This window comes from Patiria miniata, unplaced genomic scaffold, assembly GCF_015706575.1.
Source record: "Patiria miniata isolate m_02_andy unplaced genomic scaffold, ASM1570657v1 HiC_scaffold_20, whole genome shotgun sequence".
NCBI classification, from domain to species: Eukaryota; Metazoa; Echinodermata; class Asteroidea; order Valvatida; family Asterinidae; genus Patiria; species Patiria miniata.
Window position 1 is genome coordinate 30,068,523 of NW_024037059.1, and position 22,453 is coordinate 30,090,975.

Here is a 22,453-nt window from a genome sequence, read left to right on the forward strand (position 1 = left end):
CATCTGCACACACTGCTGTTGCTAGGTTGGTTGCTAAGTGCAAAGAACTTTGTCAGCCTTGAATAGTCTTTTTAGTCATTGTATTTTCTTTTGGGCATTGTGTAAAGGCAAAAAAATGGCTCATTAAGAAAAAATCCTGGTTCAAATGATTAGGTTGCGATTTACTTTTAGAAACTGGGACAACTTTTAGAAACTGGGACAAAGAAGAAAAAAGAATCAAGAAAACAAAATAAACTTCTTAAAAATTTAATTTAGTCTCATAAAAAAAAATCCACAGGCAAAACCAATTTAAATCCTTAAATAACAAATACTTCCAAAGAAATCTCAATCTGGATCAAACAACGAATTAAAAAACTCAGAAAGGAATTTGCCCGGGAGAAAAATAAACAATTGGATACAATTTTAGGAGAATATTATGAGAAAAACTAAGGTATAACAAAATGGATTGACAAGAAACAAATTTCACCTAGGGGAGAAAGGCAAATGTCATACATAACTGTTCCAGTACCAACGATACAAACACTATTGATTCAAGCTGGGAGTTCAAACATGCAGTCTATCCACGTTAACTATGGAAGCACAAAATGGACATTGCAAAAATGTTTTGTGTGATACGGGTCGTCAGTTGTGTGATCCAAGGAATTAACAAAACATGCAAAATGTACAAAGCTTTGAATTGAATATTTACATTTAGTCTCATGCTATTGTGTTTCATATATAATGTACTTTTACAAAATGAAAATTGGCAAAATATGCTTCATTAAGATTTAAGACATTTCATATTTCCTAACATAAAAGTTATGGACTTTTTTTATTATTATAACATTAAGTACAGTGCTGACCATGTTTTACAACATCGCAGTAGTAAATTCAATTTTGTGAATTGAATGTCGTATTTAAGAAGTTACGGTCCCTTCAATTTTAAAATAGTTTGTCAGCAAAAACTGTTAAACGGTTCAGGAATCATTCAACCCTTTTCCTTTTTCTCCACTATTTAGCCACGATTTCTTCTACGATTTCTCTTTCCGACTTTATTACTGGAGAGTACACGATAGGCCTACTCACACATTTGTGGGGACCGAAAACGATGTGGGGACAGGAGAAAGTCCCCATAATTCGGTCCTAATTTGCCTAACAATAAAAAACTTCCCGTAACGCAATGCAGGCCTACCCAGATTAACTGATAACACACCAACACTACCAGTTAATTCAATTTCAAATGGGTTTTACAATCTGGGTAAATATTATTTCAGGAATGTACAAGATATTAATAGCCCTGGTTCAACTGCAATGTTGGTAATGCTCTGCGTGGCCATGTAAGGCAATCATTGGATGTAAGTTAGCTCCGGTTCAAGTACAGCGGTTAGTTTTTCAGAGGGCCATAATCAGGCAAATCACATCCTCTCAAAGATCTTTATGGAGTGTCGGTCAGCAACAATCACGTCACCAATGGGGGTGAATGCCATTTCTACCGGATTGTACAACCCTTGAGCTACTGTTGCTACGAATGCACCATTTGAATCGTAACGCTGCACTTCAGCGCCGCCCCTTTTGCCAGAATGAACAGCGACATAGATAGTCTCATCAACATCGCACAGGACACCAGTTGGCTTAGCAGCTTTGCCATTCATGAATGTCTTGACCCTGAACATCTCTTTACCTTTAAAGTTAACGCACAGCAAACTTTGGCCCTCGTAGTTTGTGAAGACTAAACAGCCAGAATTGCTTACTGTCAAGTCATTATCAACCATATTATTTGAGATGTTTGCAATCAACGATCCGTCCAGGTTGTGGACACTGATGACCTTTCTCCCCCTGTCAGCAACTGCTACTCGTTGACTGTCAACAGCAACAGCAGTGAGGCAACTCGCTGATTGCCTATCGGCATCGTCAGCCGAAGGTGTAAACTCGCGAACAAAGTGGAGCTCAGTGTCAAAAACCTTCACTTTCTTTTGGTCCGTGACAAAAAGCAGATCATCATGGGACATGGCAACGCCCCCAGGAGCTTTCAACTGATGTTTAACATCTCCCCGAGCAACCGATATTTCATATCTCCCAGTTGAGCTAAACAACGATAACCGTTTCAAATTTATGTCAGATACTACGATTTCCCCCTTTCTGAAACATGCAACAGCCCTGGCGAAGTCGAATTCGTCGTCACCAGTACCTTCTTTGCCGAACTCTTCCTTTAACTGCCATTTTTCGCTGACACAGACCTCCCCAAGCTCTGCATCACTCACAACGTCTTGACATTGGACACCAATGAATGACGGACCATGATTCGCCGGTTCAAACTTGAGCTCCTTCTGGAATTCCAAGTTGTGCATCACCTTCGGCTTGAGCTCCAAAAGCTCAAAATCATTGGCTTGACTCATCAAGTCATTTACTGCCACGATGGTCTGATCTGCGCGTTCCATCTGGTCACGGTTGTGCACGAGCGCCTTTTCGTACTCACTGTCTCTCTCCTGACCGATTTCGTCGATCTTGTTGGTGAGAAGCTTTGCTTTGTTTCTGATTTTAGTGATCTCTGCCTCCGCTTTTGCATCAATATCACTACGAGCCTGTGCCAGTTTCTTTTGTAATCTTGTTCCTGCATGTTTGATTGAGGTTTCAGTAGATTTGAAGCGCTGCCTGCACTTCTCGAACTTCTGCAGTATGTTATCGACCTCACTGCGGAAGGACCTGATAGAGTCATCAATCTTTAGGAAATTGTGCTCTGCCGACCGATGATCTAATGCGGCACACATGGGGCAGATTAAGGTGTCACAGGTGTCACAGTAGAAACACAGAGTCTGGTCTGTGTGGATTGCACACATTTGGGTGATGGGTTTGCTATGTTCTGCTGGAGGCATCTTTGATTCCTGCCAATCTCCCAACGAAATGATTTGATGGTCTTTGGTGTACTTGAACCTCCCATGGGCTTTCCAGCATTCTTGGCAGAAGTTATCACGACAATCAAGACACCTCCAAGTGGCCTCCTTGCCTTCTCCACAGTCACAAGTGGCGGTAGGTGCTGATGTTTCTCCTAATACCTCCTCCTGTTGTTTGACATCATCGACAAGAGAACTAAGAAAGAAAGATGAAGAAAGACTCTGCAATCCTCCATCAGGAACTTGCGTCTCTCTCCTGCAGACTGGACATGTTATCTTCTTCGTGTCTGGCTTCTGTTTGCTCATCATCTCTTCCAGACACTTCAGGCAGAAGCTGTGCAGACAGTCCAGCATCTTGGGATCCTTGAAAAGACAGCAACAGATCGGACATTCCAGATGCCCCTGGCTGATCTTCCACACAGTTTTGGCTGCAGCCTCCGCCATATCAAATGTGACCTAATCAAAACAGAACAAACCTGTGTGTTTGAAAATATTCAAAATTATAACAAATAGGTGATTGCCCCATAGGGCTGTGCATCAGAACCGGGTACCCGAGTACCCGACCGTTAATGTCAGGAACCGTTTCCAGATTATGGAATCGAGTACCCGTAACCAACTTTGCAAATTACTTAACTTCTCAGTCAATGAAAAAGAAATGTTTTGAATGTCAGTCGGAAAATTTCAAAATGAAAAACCGGATTCATGGAAAACAAAAAGTAATTTCATGTTTTATGATGCTTGTGAAAGTTGCAGTTTTCACCACATAGCAAAGAGTTCAATGTATACACCCTATCTAGCCGTATTGCCACACCAATGTGGTAGTATTATCATGCGGACCTTTATGAACAATCTGAACAGCAACTTCCTAGATTTGAATGTTTGACTTGGGTTTCTTTAACAGGTACCCGGGTACCCGTATTTTTTTCAATAGGGTACCCGGTTCCTTTGCTGCCCGTAAGTGCACACCCCTTTGCCCCCATTTCTTTTACCGCACACCGTACCAGCCTGGAAATCTCAATGTAACAGGAGATTTATTTGTATACATTGACTGCATGCTTACTCATTGGGAGTTAGAAATAATAAAATGGGAGTATAGGCCCTAATGTAAAACAGGACCAAAGATATAGACTTAGATTTCTGACTTCGATTCAGAAAAGAAAATTCAATATGTTTTTTCTCTAAAAGCATCATGTTTATTTCAAACGTTGGTGGGAAGGAACACCACCTACTCACTCATCACATTTACTGAAATGCTAAACATTCCTTCAAATCTCATGCATAATTTTCCTGGTAGGTCTATAGGCTATATTTAACATGTTTAAAAACAAAGCGAACGCACGAAAAGAAAAGACTTGTGCAAAATCCAGCCAAAATGCTGTATGTAATGAACTCACCTACTTAAACTGGATCAACAGTTAGCTGAAGTTTTCCACCACAAACATAATACTTCCGCCAAATGTAAAAAAAGTATGGCAAAACTACCATCAACTTGTAAGTTGCAAGCCTTAGGCTTATAATGTGTACATGTCAGGCCTATACTTTATCCTCATGAGATGAATGGTGCAACAACAGCTACATTCCTTTACCCAACACAAGAAAAACCAGTCGCTATTTGTGTCACACAGTACCATAACAAAGGAACACTACGATCATGATCTTTATTCAAGTTCAATATAGGCCCACATACGCACATACGAACAAGCACTGAAAATGCCATTGATTCAAGTTCACAGTTCAAACAGGCAACTCTGTCTACGGAAGCACAAAATGGACATTGCACAAATATCAACACTGCATGTGTTTTTATAACTCCTGATGCATGTATACATGTATACATGTTAAGATGCCTACAAATACGATTTTATATTTTGAAAGATATGAAAATGGAAAAAGGAAGGTCACAAATATGAATTGCAAACGAGGATGTATTAAAGTATCCACGATATAAAGCTAAAAATCAGGAAATATATACCCTACGTTTCATTCATGTGTACTATTGAAGTGACTGTTACTGGTTGTAGTAGAAAAAATAGCGCATGGTAGGGGTAAGGTGGCTTGGCTTAAATCCTGGACACAACAGAGATGCCACTTTTAAGGTTTTAACCTGAATTCTGGGGTTTTTTTAAATGTGACAAAATTGAAAGTGCTGGATTTGGTCTGAAACATCCAGAGAACAGACTTGTGAAAGGCGTAAGGGTAGTGTCAGGTTTTTAGTAGTGTTTCAGGCTTTTTATTGATATATTGTTGGCATCTCTGACACAAGAACAGCCCATTTTTTAAAGAACATCGGAGTCTAGCCACAAAATGATCGAGACCCAAGTAGGAACATTACAGCAAAAATAAAAATAGAAAAGCAACCCTTAGTACAGCTGGTCGGACTGCCTGTAAAATTATTCTTTCTGGCATTACATGCTGTCATTGTGAAGAACACAATAAAAGAAGGTCATTTCCAAAGATACGTCAAGGGACACATTTGTGGAAATTTCCGTTAGTAGTTGGTTTGTAATTGGGTGAATCCGTGAATGGGTGTGCACAAGCATTGACACGACAAACACATGCGCGCATACATATCATTCATTGGTTCAGTGCGTGACATTGGGTACTGTAGCTGCAATCAGCTGAATGAGAACTGTCTCGGATGCTGATTTTGGGCACAATTCAAAGTATGACTCTGCAACTTTTGAATTGGAATCGAGACCCTAGAATACTGTTTCCACTGAATACACAGCATTCACAGAGCTAAATCTTCATCAAGTTGTTACGCAACTGTCTTTAGATATATTGAGCACTTTTGTTGCTTCAAACAAACAAAAATCCACAAATGACAAATGATCTACCTTACCTTTAGTTTTCACTGATGCAAATTATCAATTCCATCATATTTCAAAGGAAACAAGAGATAACTGTTTCAATCATTCTCTGACCTGTGCCTCTTTATTTTTTTTCAGGGCAAAGGTGAAATCCTGACGTACTGGCTTGAGGGACAGGATCCAAGCTACAAGATCGACAGAATCAAACCACCCAAACAAAACTTGTAAACATCTAGCATTATCCCAACATCATCTGCAACGGAAGTTACAAAGTCCACTAAATAGCATTTAGATCAGCAATTACATGTATTTGTAAAGAGGCAAAAACCATAACCAGCTATCAATCTGAGCCAGAAATTATACCACAGTGTGTGTAGGTCTATTTGAAAAAGCTAACAACAAATTCAAATTAGCTCACAGTTTTGTGTTCACTTGTAGCCTACAATATAACTTTGATCAAGTCACTTATTTACAAAGACTGAAGTATTTTGAAGTCGCATTATAATCTATTACAATGTAGAAGTTCTAACAAAAATGACATCAAACAATCTAAAAAATGTTTTCATCACACAAACACACTTTGAGTTCAAGCTGTTGAGAGTCGCTACTTTGGTATTAACTTGTATTCAAACTTAATTCACAAAAAAAAAGAAATGTATATAACATCGAATATTACTATGTAAACTATAATATATCAGTCTAGCTCAAGAATCCAAAGTTGAAAAAAGAAGCAAGGCAGATTTGTAACAAAGATGATACTTGAATTGTCATGGTATTGATAAGAACAAAATCAGCATTGTTATCATTCAAAAAAAGCGTGACTAGAAATGAACTTTAAATTTACCCTTGTTAACTAATGCAATATGAGGTATGCAGCTGCAAAACGCAAATAGTAGAATGTGAGGACTCGGGTGTTATTCACTTTTATAAATAAAGCTTTAGCAATTTTGGACGCACAGATTTTTATAAATTGGCATAGAAGTAAGATGTGTAACGTGAGAATGTATACAGCAAAAAAATAAAACCCATCCAGACACTGGTGTAAATGGAGGATTTTCTATTGTTCCTCTTCCCTTTTCCTTTGTTTATACCTGAACTTTTTCGCAACAGCTCTCATTGGTTTTGTACACGTTTTCCAACGAACCGAGGAGTCCTCGATTCGGTTTCTGTCCTCGATGCATCGATGATATTGAACGTGTTCGTCCTCGATTTGCACCATTAACATGCACAGCATCCTTTTACGAAGCCATTTTGTTGTTTTGTTTTGGTTTATTCACATTCGGAATTCAAAGTTGCCAGATGGATTCGAATTCGATTTCTATGAAGATCAGCTTTTTAAAAAGGATACTTTGACAAAGTTTGCAGTGAAATAAGTCAAAAATGTTATTGTTTTTTTCCAAAAATTGATGATTTTTGCCCAAAATCTTTAATATAATTATTGGGTGTTTGAATGTTAATTGATGCTCCTCTTACCATTAAAAGAATGTCTGCATAGTTTGGAGAAAAGTCATTTTTTGGCTAAATTTCATTTAAAAAAGTGTGGGTTTTTTTCAAATTTGGCCAAAGAATGAAATTGCTTCAAATTGGCAGGAAAGATGCCTTAAGGACACTAGAATACATTCCAATTCGATTCCTCGACAGATAAGCTTTTAAAAAGGATATTTTGACAAAACTTTGCGGTAAAATCAGTCAAAAATGTTGTTTTTCTCCAAAACTTGATGATTTTTGCCAGAAAGCGTTAAAATATTGGGTATTTGAATGTTGATTGATGCTCCTCTTACCTTTAACAGAATTTCTGCATGGTTTGGAGAAAAGTCATTTTTTGACCAAATTTCATTAAAAAGGTAAGGCTAACCCCCTTTTCTTTTCTTTTTTAAATTTGGGCCAGGAAAAAAAAGAAATTACTTCAAATTTGCTGGAACGATGCCTAAAGGAACCTAGAACACACTCCCATTCGATTTCTGGACAGATAAGCATTTAAAAAGAATATTTTGACAAACGTTGGAGGTGAAATCAGTCAAAAATATTATTGCTTTTCTTCAAAATCTATGATTTTTCCCCAAAAGCGTTAAAATATTGGGTGTTTGAATGTTGATTGATGCTCCCCTTACCTTGAAAAGAATGTCCGCATAGTTTGGAGAAAAGTCATTTTTTGGGCCAAATTTTATTTAAAAAGTAAGGCTATTAGCCTTAAAAAACAGAAGGGGTTAAACCCCTTCTGTTTTTTTTTTTTTTAATTTTGGCAAAAAAATGAAATTGCTTCAAATTTGCTGGAAAGATGCCTGAAGGACCCTACGCATTCCAATTTGATTTCTGGACAGATAAGCTTTTAAAAGGGATATTAGGATATTAATAGTCGCCCGTAGAGGTACAGATGGCGATTCGAGCATGTTTATCTATAGAAGCGGGACTCTCTGTATCTGTATCACAAAAATGGTCCTTTTTCCCTCTAGTTTCCCAACCCATTATTATTATTATTAATTATTAATGCAGATTTCATTAAAACAAACCTCATTGTGTTTAATGGAATCTGGGTTGGGATTTTTTTTTTCGTGATACAGATACAGAGAGTCCCGTTTGTTAAAGCCTCTTAGAATCTAGCCCCATAAATGTGGCCTATATACTGGACTACCTCGGTAAACATAGGCCACACATCCACATGTACAAAAACGTGTCGAACTTTGCAAAATTTTGATATTCACATTTAGGCTTAGTTTGTAGGGTTTTTGTGCTTTAGAAGCATACTCACCCTCTTTGTAGGCTAATCAGAAAGTGCTGCCTTTTCCAGATGTCTATTTTTCGTGAAATTTCCAGATTCATTTGCACACGTTTGCGTATCAAAATTTCAACATGAAGTTTCACAAAAATTAGACATCTGAAAAAGGCAGCACTTTCTGATTAGGCTATAAAGAGGGTGAGTATGCTTCAAAAGCAAAAAAAAAACCTACAAACTAAGCCTAAATGTGAAAATCAAAATTTGGCAAAGTGCGACACATTTTTGTACATTTTTTGTACATGGGGCTACTTAGAATCTAGTATCTACAACATAGTTTTAGCTCCAGCTCTATGTCGAATTCCTATGAGCATTGGAGCTGGAGTTACTCAAGCTAGGGGGTTTCCCAAGCTAGAGTTTCTCAAGCTACATGATCGCCAAACCTTCGAACTCTTGTAGTTCTAAACTACACCAGTATTGGCGTTATTTATTGTACGGTTGTTGTTTTTTGTCCTTGTGGGTTTTTGTTTGTCATAGTTCTCGGCTGGGCTACATATGAAGACGAGAAGACCACTAAGGCATACGAGGCGGTCATGATCTTAACACCTAAGACCCGGCAAGAAGACCTATGTGTACAAGGACCGGACGATGGGACGTCAAGGATACTGTTCAACTCGCTCCATTCTTCGGAACTGGCAGATACGTAAGTCAAAAAAATATACAAACTAGCTTGATGAAATTAAATTAAAGGTAATAAACAACATTTGCAAACATCCAAAAACAAAACTGCCAAATTATTATGAAATACCTAACTTGACTGAGAGTGAATAAAATTCTTTCAAGCATCCTATGAAACCATTTAGGTGTGATGTCATTTTTAAGAAAAGTGGAATTTTGGAATCCATTTCCAACGATGGTCGGCTTGGGAAAAAAAATGACTTGTTTTTGTTTTTAAATACTGCCCCTAATTCACCAAATTTAGTTAGTCCACAAGCCAGCTAGTCTGGTTCCCTGATCTGACAATTCCTCGACATCTATAAATTGGTCCGTTTCATATAAAGTAGAGTCAGGCAACCAGACTACAAGAACAGCATTTTTTCTTGTTTTTTTCCGCCAGTATCTATGAACACAAAAACTTTAAACAGGTCAGTGTAACATTATTTGCTGAAAATACTAACCCCCAAATCCATCCATTTCTGAAAATTACAGCAAAAGCTAAGTGTTGTATATCTAACTATAGCCCAACTGCGTCTGGCCGTACAGTACTGTCGCAAGCTCTGTAGTAGCTTGCGATAGTACTGTACGGCCAGACGCAGTCGGGCTAATCTAACTATAATTCCGGAAATCTCTGTCTGTGTGTATTTTGATTATCTTCAGAACCGGGCACCGTATGAAGTTGAAAATCGGCGGGTGTATTGCTCGGGACTCCAGAGTGTGCAGTGCCGAGTTTGAATTTGTTTGGATGAGCCGTTCTCAAAAAAGCTGCAAAAAAGCAACATTTTCTGAGGCAAATGCGGCAGTATTTATAGCCTAAACCACCACCTATCTAGACCATCAATTGTTGACATCATGTTTAACCGGATTATTTTGACCATCTCTCGGGGGGGGGGGGGGGGATTTTCCCCCCCCCCCCCATTAAGATCTTGGCCATTAAGTGACGAAAGATTTTGAAACTCGGTACATGCATAGAGCAACTCTTCATAAACATACCCAAGAAATTTCATGACTATAGGTCAAAGGGTTTTGGAATTATGGCTAATTAATTATTCATATGTACGAATGGCAATTCTACGTCTGTGTACACGACGTATAAGAGAAAATTCAGTTTTCACGATGCGAAGCGCCGGAAAATTTTTTGGTATCAAAAGATGCTCGAGGCTAAAAGTCATAACAGCTCGGGTCGTGAAAATTTTTTCAAGGTTATTGCGGAAAAAGTTCTGCCCACCCCCCCCCCCCCCCTCCGGCCCTTTTAGGGTTAAGTGAAAGCGTGCGTGCTCAATATGACGCAACACTGGAAAAAGGAAGGGCACATGCATTGTAGGGCGATACCATTGTCCAGTGTGGGTGAATAGCACTGCATACCATATGTTTCCGTATGTACACGTACGTGGTGGCTGCACGCGTCGGGCACATTATTTTTTGCAGTCGACTGAGCGACCATAGTAGGCGGTCAACTGAGCAACCTTTCTGCAGGGCGATACCATTGTCCAGTAGGGGTGAATATCTGCACTATTTTTGCAGCTTTTTCGAGAACCAATCGCCCAAACAACTTCAAACTTGGCACAAACTTTGACGTGAGTGTGCATTCAACCTGTCAAAATAACACCATTGAATCGCGTGCGTTGTTCGCACGAGCTGTTCTCAAAAACTCTGCAAGCATGCAACCAATACCAGCGGCAAAGCAATTTGCGCTTCCCGAACATGCACATTTTAGACGGGCACTACACTACCATGAGGAAGATTGACAAAAAGCCTGGCTGCAGCAGAAATTCAAAACATATGCTGTCGTCACATGCCAGCCCCAGCCTATAGACTTCGTGCACAGGTACCCCTCGACGGTTATAAAGGGAAAGTTGGGGAAGACCACTGGGAGGGACATTGTGGAGCGCTGTTGGCCAATCATAGGTGTAGCCAGTGGGGTGGGGAGGGGGGGGGGGGTAAGGGGGATATAAACGCCCCAATATTTTGTAAAGACTGCCCTTTTCCATTCAAATGCCCTTTTTTTTCACCAGCGCCTACCCCCCCCCCCCATATTTGTGAAGAGTGCCTTCCTTTTGTTAACAAGTGCCAGTTTTTTTTCTGAACAAGCACCCCATACCAGGCCCCCCCCCCCCCCATGTGATTTCACGGAGGCCAATTGTCGGGAGAAAAAACCTGTCTACATTTCAGCACGGACGTGCAAGTGCCCTTTTCAAGACATTTTTAAACCACCCCCCCCCAATAAAAATGACCTTGCTACGCCCCTGCCAATGGTTACAGTGTTCGACTCGTGTGCCATGGTACTGGGTTTGAACCCTGACAGGAAACATGGTGCTCATGTTCATGGGTAAGAGCTTTTAGTATAAAGCGTTATATAGAAGCTTTTATTATTATTTACACTATTATTTTTACATTCGAACGCATTGCAGCTGACGTTCACGTGAAGAAGCTACGGGTTGGTGCAAATCCGCAAAACAATTAATCTTGCGTATTTCACGCCATATGCACATGATGCGTCTCTCCAACTAGGGCTCTCGAAAGTTGTCAAAAAGCGCCCTCTGGGTTCGTGAACGGAGTCCATAGGTTTATGATCGGGCCTGGCTAAGCATGCACTTAAAGGTACAGTCCATCATTTGTAATTTGTGCATTTTGTTCGTTTGAAGCAACAAACGTGCTCAAAATCTAAAGAAGGGTGCTAACAACTAACTTGATGAAGTTTCAGCTCAGCTTCAGCTGTATATTCCGAGAAAAACAGCATTCTAGGATCTCAATTTCAAATGAAAAGTTGCTGAATCGTGTTTTCAATTGGGCCTGAATGCAGTGTCTGAGACACGTTCTCACTGATCCGATTGCAGCTGCTACACGATGTCGTGTAGCAACCGCGCGCGTGTGTGCGTTGTGTCAACGCTTGCGCGCACTTTGCCGCATAAAAAAACGAACTACTAACGGAAATTTCCAACGGTGCCTCTTTAGACACACCATTGGAAAGGTCGTCTTTTGTTGATTTCTTCAAAATGACAGCTTGCCAGAAAGAAGAATTTCACAGGGAGTTTAGTCCCCTTACTATCTTTCAACTGAGTATGTTTTTCAACAATAATTACATTAGTTACTTTTTGGATAGCTGCAAATGATGGACTGTAGCTTTAAGGCCAAGTACATGTATGAGATGCATGAGATTTCTTCAGTTAGATTTGGGGCTTCAATTGTGTGGCAATTTCGTCAATGGTTTGACTTAAAGGTCTAAATTTATTCTTAAACCACCTTTTCATATACGCCTTTTCATCGTTCATTGCATAAATATAGTTGCATGTATAGTTTTATAGGTACCAATATACAAATACAAAATTGAAAAGCGGCTTAGTGTATTCAAATTTTTTCAAATTGTCATCTCAAATTACTGCAAACCAAACCTATCCCCGCATTTTCACCATTAACGTCTTGTTCTCAACTTGCCAGGTCGTTAACTTGTTGAAAGCCTTGTGCACGCTGTTCGATGCCATCATTTCCAACTATTACGTTTACAAGGTAAATTATTCCATATAACCCAGCAGATTGTTTAAAACCAAACTTGCAACAAAATGTAAATCACAGGACGTTAAAATGTGCTATTAGCTAATAGTTCCAAGTTACATTAAGTCAAAAAAAAGATGTAAACATGTTTTCTATTATATCTGAAAGCAAAACTAACCAATAATAAATGATAACGTCTTACAAAGGTTGAAACTATTGGCGATGCCTACATGCTGGTCTCCGGCCTACCGCTCCGTAATGGCAACCGTCACGCCGGTATGATCTCCTCCGGTGCATGGCATTTGCTGGAGGGCTTTAGTAGTTTCATCGTGCCGCACAAAGAAGAGGAGAAACTCAAACTCTGAATCGGTATTCACTCAGGTAAGATCGTTGTCTTTGCTTGTAGTCGAGGTACTCATGATGGATCGCAACTACATCACAAGTCTATAGTCACAAGTACATCACAAGTCCAGTCACGAGTACATCACAAGTCTGGTCACAAGTCCAGTCACAAGTACGTCACAAGTCCAGTCACAAGTAAACCACAAGTCCAGTCACAAGTACATCACAAGTCCAGTCACAAGTACATCACAAGTCCAGTCACAAGTATATCACAAGTCCAGTCACAAGTACATCACAAGTCCAGTCACAAGTACATCACAAGTCCAGTCACAAGTACATCACAAGTCTAGTCACAAGCTAGTACATTACAAGTCCAGTCAAAAGTGAATCACAACTTCAAGCTCTGCTCAAGCTATTTGTGCTTGATAATGTTGTGTATGTATGACAATTTCTTCATTGTTTTGGACTTTTTTCAAGGATCTTGTTTGGCGGGTGTAGTTGGCCTGACCATGCCTCGGTATTGCCTCTTTGGTGACACGGTCAACACAGCGTCTCGTATGGAGTCTAACGGACTCGGTAAGTAGAATCTTGTTACACAAGACAACTCAAATTATGCTGATATATGGATTTGAGAAAGTGAACGCACAAACGTAATTAAGCGTGAAGTATGAACCAGCCTCACCTCATGTTGGAAAGCTTCATTCCATTGGCGCTGTGGACCCCATGCATGATACTTTGAAGCTGTCCTGGGCGCAGACATTTTGAATTCATGTGCGTGTTTGTAGAACATAATAAAATCACACGGAATGGATTTCGAATAATGTACTCTATTAAAAGGCAAGGCGCAAGTACATTACGCAAACAACGTAAGTGCGTTTTCTGTGAGTGTGACTGTAAAAAAATGTTACGGCAAATGACATCTGCAGCACCTATGAGTTTGAGTTTGCGCAGGTTTGCGCAGAGCAAAATAAAACGCTCATGTACTAATTGTGCTTTTTGGTTGTGGGCGTATCAGCTTCGATAACACACTGGTATAGAATACAAATGCAGATATGCAAATAGCTGTACTAAAGCCATACTAAATTTCGAGTTTTCCTAGGTTTGTGCACAAATATGGATGCGTGCAACTGGGCTCAATTTCATGGCTGTAATACCATTAGCAAAAATTCGTGCTTACTATAAAATTCCCTGCTGGCGGTAAGCGTATTTCATGGGTTAGCGAGGAATTTTGGCTTGTGAGCATGCGTATGTCCTGTACCTAAGGATTCTGTGCTTATAGGGTAAGTGCAGAATTGTGCTAGCATAGTGAGCACAAAATGATGATAGTAACCGTGGAATTTTGTGGTACGCAGAGCCATAAATTTGGGCCATGCAGGCTTCATGTGTACAGCAAGTTAGTGCTCTAGTAATTTATTATAGCTCTATGGTATAACCCAACTTCAATTATTCATGGAAAATGTTCATGATATTTTATACTTTTGAGCAGAAGCTTTTATTTGATTTTCTTTAGCATAATTGATTTTCTTTGGTATTTTTCGTTTTGCTTTTGAATAATTTATTTTTCCTCACCCCATCAATTTAATAGCGCTCAAGATTCATGTGAGTCCTGAATGCAGACAGGTACTGGAGGAACTCGGGGGATACAATCTAGTAGAGAGAGGACTCGTTGCCATGAAGGTACGTCATTTATTTTCTTTACGTGGAGCGGAGTCAGTGGTGGAAATACGTTACTCGCAAGCGTTGTTCAGCCCTAGTAACAGACAAATATGGCGGCCGGACAGTGGTAAAGATCAAGTGAACCTAAAAATCAACTTTATTTGAAGTCTTGATGTAATTATTTGTTGATCTTGTGACACCGGGGGGATCGGTGTCGAAATGGGAATGAGGAACGGCTGAAGCAAATTCTCTGTTATCTCTGTTGTTTTATTCCTGTAAAATGAAGAGAAGAGTAAATCTAATGTTGTCTCTTCAAATACAGAAGATGGAGTGCCTAAATAAATATTCACATGACAAATTATAAAAAGTATCTAAAAGTAAAATATGTCTCCATGGACGATTTAGCCAAGTAATTGAAAGCAAATGCTAAACAATAATTACTAAAGTGAAATATCAAAGGGATGGCTAAAGCATGACAAATATAAATCATTTAAACCAAAATGGCGATTCCCGCCAGAAGATCGGCGATAGCCGCCATCTTGCGGCTACGTCCGTTTTAGGACTAATTACAAAACGATACCTTAAAACACACCCAGTCTCTTGCCAAAAAACTACAAGAATATTATTACAACTCCCGTTTAGGACTATATCATTAAGGATTAAGCTAGATTGTAAGTCTAAGAATAAGGAATAAGTCGTAACAATCTATACCACAAGTCCAAGAAAACGAAGTATTGCTAACCACGAAAATGCACTATAAATCGTAGAAAAGGCTTAATAAAATATAAATGAACACGTAAGATATGAGTAGATGAGTAATTGAAGTTTAAGCTAGAAGTAATGAATTATAAGAAAATAAAGAAGTATTTACCTGTAAAATGAAGAGAAGAGTAAATCTAATGTTGTCTCTTCAAATACAGAAGATGGAGTGCGGCGGGCCGTTTGCCGGGCCGGGAAGAGTGTATTGTTACATAATTTAAATAATAATGAAAGAGGCGTAAGGATATAGTGCATAAGAAATAGTCCGGAAAATAAAAGGGGGGGGGGGTATATTTTAAACCGTCACATTTTCCTCTCCTTTCGAGAAAAGTCGTCCTCGACTTTTGGTAACATCAAAAAATATTTACAACATATCAACATATTTTATACAGAAATACTCATTATACACTCAATTATGACAAGTCAACAATTTGGTGATCTATTCATATTCAACCACGTTAGTTCACCTTTCCAATCTTTCAAAGTGTTCATCAGGATAAATGCAAATACAATCCGTAGTTAAACACATGTATTTATTCACACAATTTAATAATAAGTATGGCATAAAAAATGGATACATAAGACAATATCAATTATATCAATTACACAATAACAATCTCAGGGCTGCCTTTTTCCTGCTTGTGGCCATTTCAGAACTTTTCCATTTGGCCAACAAAGCTTTTCCTCTCTCAACTTTTGCTTGGTGGGAGTTACCACTAGCATGCTGCTCTTTGGTTTGACCTAAAAAGTCGTAGGTCAGTCGGTCAACTTGTTTCCTGACTCTCTTTGGTCTAGAAACATCAGTTGCAACTGGCTGAGGAGTGGGTAGAGAAGGAGATTCAGCCGCATCAGGTAAGCTGGACTCGAACGAATATGTCAACTGTCACGACTGATAGGACTCGGGACGATGCTCTGACGGAGAGTTTGATAAATACCCTGATGGAGAATCAGAAACAGGTTGAGCATTTGATGAAGAGTTCAATGACGGAGCCACAGAGTAAGCATTTGAAGGAGATTCCGATGAATGACAGACAGAGGGACCATTTGATGGAGATTGTGGATGACTTTCTGAAGAAGGTTCTGGTTCTATTCGAACCGGAAGAAAGATAATTTCACCATCATCGGCCATAGTGTTGACTTCGGTCTTTTTCTCCTTGTCGCATCTTTCTGTCTGTTCATCTTTTTCTGGGACTGCCTTGGTTTCAACTTTTGGATGCATGGGCTCTTCGATTTTGACTACGTTGGGCTCTTCCATGTCATCTTCTACCGGGAGGAACATACATGGCGTGAGCAGGTTTCTATGGAGAGTTCTCTCCTTGCCGGTTGAGGTACATCTGACCATGTAGACTGGGAGGTTCTCTAGTTTGGAGACGATGATGTAGGGGCTGTCTTCCCATCTGTTCGCTAATTTCTGAGTTCCCTGGATGTGTTTGTTCTGCACTAGGACACGGTCACCTGGTTGTAGAGGGGCATCGCGTGTTTTGCTGTCGTATATGCGTTTTTGTTTGAGTTTGGCCTGTTTTGCGAAGTTACTGGCTGTCTCGTATGAAGAGGTCAAACGCCGTTTCAAGTTCTGCACATAATCGTCGTAGTCGTGGGATGTGTCGTCATCGGTGCTGCCAATTCCAAACATGAGATCTATTGGAAGGTTGGGGTGACGACCAAACATCAGCAGGAACGGAGGGTATCCTGTAGTGTCATGGCGTGTAGCGTTGTAGGCGTGTGCCATAGCTCCTACATACTGTTTCCAGTTCTTCTTTTGGCTTGTGTCGAGCGTTCCAAGCATGTTTAACAGCGTATGGTTAAAACGCTCGGTCTGTCCGTTGCCTTGAGGATGGTAGGGGGTCGTGCGACTTTTCTTGATTCCAGAAATTTTGCAGAGTTCTTGGATGACTTGCCCCTCGAAGTTTCGACCTTGGTCGGCGTGGATTCTTGCCGGAAATCCATAGTGCTGGATGAAGTTCTCCCACAAAACCTTTGCTACCGTTTCAGCTTTCTGGTCCAGGGTGGGGAAGGCTTGTGCATATTTTGTAAAGTGGTCTGTGACTACAAGGATGTTTTCGTAGCCACCTTTACAGCGCTCTAACTTCAGGTAGTCTATGCACACCAGCTCTAGCGGTTCACTTGTAACGATGGAGACCAATGGCGCTCTGACTTTGGACTGAGATGTTTTGCGAAGGCAGCATCGTTTGCATTGAAGACAGTGAATCCTGACATCTCGAGCCATCCCTGGCCAAAAGAACCTTCTTCGGACCATTTCTAGGGTTCTATCGCAGCCAAGGTGGCCGATGTCGTCATGGAGACCAGTAATGGCGGTTTCTCTGTAGCATTCTGGAAGAACTAGCTGATGTGAAATGCTTCCTTCTGCTGTCTTTCGTGCGCGATGTAGAATGTTGTCTTTCATCTCTAGCTTGTCGTATTCTCTGAAGTAGGGGAGGGAATTCGGGTGTTGTTGTCGTTCGTGTGAGTCTGGTCTTCGACCTTTCTCAAGAAGATAGATCACCCTGGAGATGTTGGGGTCGTCACGCTGGGAGAGCGCTAGTTGTTTCTGTGACAGTCCGGGGAGCTCGTTCTCGTTGGTCTGGATTTCCATTGTTGAAGGAAGCCTTGCTTGCTGACGAGTCACTGCCTGACACTGGACGGCTGACGATGGGGCTTCTATGTAGGGATGTGAAGAAAGAGGATGACCTCCACATATCGCCTGGACGATGTCGCATGGGATCGTTACAGCTTCATCTCGAGAGGAAGATATAGAGGCTGACGATTCTGGTTGGGGTTTTCTGGACAGCGCATCTGCTGCAGAGTTACTTTTCCCTGGCTTATACTTGATGATAAACTCAAACTGAGAAAGGGCAGCGACCCAACGTTGACCCGTGGCGTCAAGCTTAGCTGTAGTAGTAACATACAGGAGAGGATTGTTGTCCGTCCATACAGTGAATTTGTTGCCCAGCAGATAATCGCGAAACTTGTCAGTGACAGCCCATTTTAAGGCGAGAAATTCAAGCTTGTGAGCGGGGTAGCGAGTTTCTGCTGGAGTCAAACCTCTGCTGGCGTAGGCAACTATTCTCTCTTGACCATCTTGGATCTGGCTTAGAATGGCGCCAAGACCAGTACCGCAGGCGTCAGTTTGAAGGAGAAATGGCTTAGTGTAGTCAGCAAATGCAAGTATTGGGGCTGACGTCATCAGATCTCTCAGGACTTCGAAAGACTTCTGGCATTCATCTGTCCATGTGAATGGAGGGACTGACGTAGACTGTTTGCTCTTGCCCTTCTTTCTTCGTCGTGGGTCTCCAGCTGTGAGTTTGTATAGTGGTGACACGATGTTAGAGTAGCCCTTGATGTATCGTCTATAATATCCCGTGAAGCCCAGGAACCGAAGGAGTTCCTTGCGGTTGCAAGGTGTCTTCCAGTCCTTGACTTGCGAGATTTTGTCAGGATCGGTTGCTATTCCTGCTGCAGACACTATATGGCCGAGGTACGTTACCTGTTTTTGAAGGAGATGGCATTTGGAAGGCTTCAACTTCAAGCCGTGTTGTCGCAAGCAGGAAAACACCTTCTCCAACCGTTGGATGTGCTCTTCGAATTTCGAGGAGAAGACGATGATGTCGTCGAGGTATAACAGCACAGTGGAATAATTCTGGTCTCCTAGACAGGTTTGCATCAACCGCTGGAAGGTGGCTGGGGCATTCTGAAGACCAAAAGGCATCCGGTTGCACTCAAAGAGGCCCATCGGAGTGGTAAATGCTGTTTTCGCCTTGTCTCGCTCTTCTACCTCGACTTGCCAATAGCCAGATGTAAGGTCTAACGTTGTGAAGAATTTGGCATTGCCCAGAGCGTCTAAAGCCTCTTCAATGCGAGGGAGAGGGTATGCATCACGGATGGTTCTGCTGTTCAGTTGGCGGTAATCGATGCAGACTCGTAGTGACCCATCCTTCTTGTGGACGATAACCATTGGTGAGGCGTATGGACTGTTGCTGCGGCGGATGACTTCTGCTTCTTCCATCTTCCCAAGTTGCTCTTTCACAGCTTGGTACTGGAGAGGTGGTATTCTCCGATGAGGAAGTCTGAAAGGATGCTCGTCCATCAGTGGTATCGTATGCTTCACGGTAGTGGTTCGGCCAAAATCAAGAGAATCTGCAGAAAATACATCTTTGTATTTCTGAAGGAGATGGAGAACTTGCTTCTTCTGGGCTTCGTTGTCAAAAGTAGACTCTGAAAGGTCGAGTGAAGGTATAAGGCTAGTCAGCTTTTCAGTAACTCCCTTGTTCTTCATGTAAGCACGCATGAACCCTTCATTTGGATGAAGTGAAGAAGACAGTGGTTCCTCCGCAGAACCTTTATTCTCCTCCACATGAAGAACTGACGAGACTTGAGCAATTCGGCAATTTCTCGGGATGATGATCGGCTTGACGGATATGTTGCACATCCTCACTGGAGCCCTTCTGTCCTGACCAACATCAGCTAAAAGGTGGCCGATTCTCAGACTGGATGAGCTGTTTGGGAGACCTTCCACTAAGGCAGTATATGGACGACCTGTTGGGCTCGGAGGGGCTTGGCAAATTATGTCGACCTCAGCACCTGGTTTTATCTTCCGGGGGGAGCGGCCGACGTACTTGGCGTAGCCCATTCTACCAGACTGGTCATCCTGGTCGAGCGTTGCTGTGTTGATGTATGCAGTGTGCCATGCAGTGTTTTCTGTCTTCAGCTCTTCCATGAAGTTGTCTCCTCTTGTATGATGCTGGTCTTTCTTCGTTACTCTTATTACATTCGTGCCTATTAACACAGGAACATGCTGGCGATAGCTGTCAGAGGGGACCACGAAGACCGGTACGTCATCATAGGTGATACCAAGAATAGTGACGGAGACGGGAAGAATTCCCAAGTAGGGGACTTCTTGACCGCTGGCACCCTCAATCTTAATGTCTGCTGAAGATAGACTGACATCAGAAAGTAGTGGATGTCCTCTCCATAGGTCCTCTGTGATAGATGATATTTGCGAGCCGGAGTCAATCAGTGCTCGATGTGGTACCCCGTTGATCTCTACGGTATCTTCATTATTTGGGCCAATCACTTGAAAATTCGAGGCTGCGTTTTGTCTACTGTCTGAAGGAGAATTGAGATGTGTTGTCACTTTCGGGCTTGACTCTTGGCCTCCGGTTTGCCCTCCGACCGGGGCCCCTGGAAGTTTAACGGAAGGTTCCGACATCCACGGGCTATGTGTCCCTCTTGGCCACAGCGGTGACAGACGAAGACATTCCTGTCAGTAGGCTGTTGAGGATACATCGGCTGGTTTGAAGGAGAGTAAGGTCTAGACGCCAAGGACTCAACGGTTCTGGTTAGCTGTTCGACCTTATAGATGAGACCTTGAATGACTTCTTCACTTTGGCTTTGTCGGTTTGTTGGTTGGTTGTTCGTAGCCTTCTGGAGTTTGAAGGTGGTATCTGCTTTCTGCTGTCTTGGCGGAGGTGGTGCTTGTTGGCCTGCCTGTGCTGGAACATGTTGCGGTTGTGACTGGACCTTACTCGTGGGTTGTGGGGACTGGGCTTTGGAGACAGCTTTGGAATGAAGTAGAGCTGAAGCCCGCTGTTCTCGCTCTATTTGTCGAAGTTCCACTTGCAGTTCTCTGAACGACATGTCCCTGGGCCTCATCGGAGCAAGACGGTTGGTTATTTTTTCGTCTCCAACTCCACGCATGAACTGCTGTGTGAGCATGCTATTACGGTTGGCTAGAGGAAGCCTGCTGTTCATCCGCTCCTCTACAGTCCGTAGTGTCGCCTCCAGCTCAACTGCGTATATACTGGGCGATTCGCTTGCCAGCCTCAATCGCTCGTAGAATATTGCCAGGGGATCACCAGTCATGGATGCGTCTCCAAATTGCTCTTTCAGTTCAGCAAAGGCATGGTGCGGTGTTTGCTCCTCTGGGGGTAGGTTCAAGACTAGTTTCCTGGCTGCACCTCCAAGGTTTCGGACGATCGTAGAAAACTGCATTTCAGGTGGCATGGCTGTGTTGTCGATGAGATATTTGACATCCCTCACCCAGTCTTCGATGCAAAGACTTGAGCCCTCACGGCCAGTGTAAATCGGGACGCTCTTGACTTGGTGTGATGGCATCAGCTGGTAGCGATTTGAAGGAGACATTGGTTTGTTGGTCGGGGTTAGAGGTGTGTAACCTTGGAAGATGGGTGTCGGAGCACTAGGGACTCTAGTTCCCATGGGCGCTGCTCTGTTCGGACCACTGCTTGCAGATCCGGGTTGCGGTTGCTTGTGTGGACGAAGACAACTCTCTGAGATCCGTCGTTCGATATCCACAAGTTCAGCTAGGAACTGCTCGGCGATTGGTGTAGATGGTATTACCTCCTCAGTGGATCTGTCATGGCGAGTAGTATGGGCAGCAGCAGGTGGTATATGGGTTGTCGAATAGCGAGCTGTTGCAGGGGTTGGATACATTGGGTCTTCTACAGAAGGTCTTCGAGAAGAAGCCATTTTGTCTGAGAGGAAACAGTTGACTAAAAGACCAAGCACAACAACAATGCAATATGTACCAGGCATCCAAAGGTAAGTCAAACAATAATGCAATGTCAAGTAGAATGGAATGTAATACGAAAAAGACAAAAATGGTTAGGCAAATCAGACTATCAATCAATTAAATCAAGGAATATCAAATATCAATCAAGGCCGAAAAACCAATTATCAGCACCAACAATCAATTAAAATCAAACGAATATGGCAATACCAATCAATCAAAAATGCACGAACAATAAATTAGTGTGAATCAAATCAATGAATCAGTGAATCAAATCAGTTAATTAGTAATCAACGTCAAGGTCAACAATAAACACAAACAAATTTGAACTAGCGAACAAAATGCAAAAAAAAGATCAAATCTATTACTGCTCGTATCGATCAAAATAGGAATTTAAATTCAACTTCTCGATAACTTCAACTGTTTCAATTCAAGTTCAATCGGTAAGTGTACTCAACTGACACTTGGAACATTTTTCGTAATTAACACCAAAACAGTCTCGCGAATGGCACCCGTCTTGTACATGGGAGGCAAATAAAGCAGGGCAAAACAACGATTTACGGCAAACGGT

At 41.7% G+C, this 22,453-nt stretch overlaps 1 protein-coding gene and 1 pseudogene across 1 annotated transcript in view; both read left to right on the top strand.

The window, feature by feature from the left end:
• LOC119728808 (speract receptor-like) overlaps nucleotides 1-6,563 on the top strand; it is a gene marked incomplete at its 5' end in the record, with an annotated part of 28,643 nt that extends 22,080 nt beyond the window's left edge. Inside the window, one exon of the mRNA XM_038201208.1 lies at nucleotides 5,819-6,563. Coding sequence (XP_038057136.1) covers nucleotides 5,819-5,908 — 90 coding nt within the window. The remainder of the gene's footprint in view (nucleotides 1-5,818) is intronic.
• A 2,168-nt stretch (nucleotides 6,564-8,731) lies between these two features.
• LOC119728001 lies at nucleotides 8,732-15,580 on the top strand (annotated as a pseudogene).
• The last annotated feature ends 6,873 nt before the right edge of the window (nucleotides 15,581-22,453 follow it).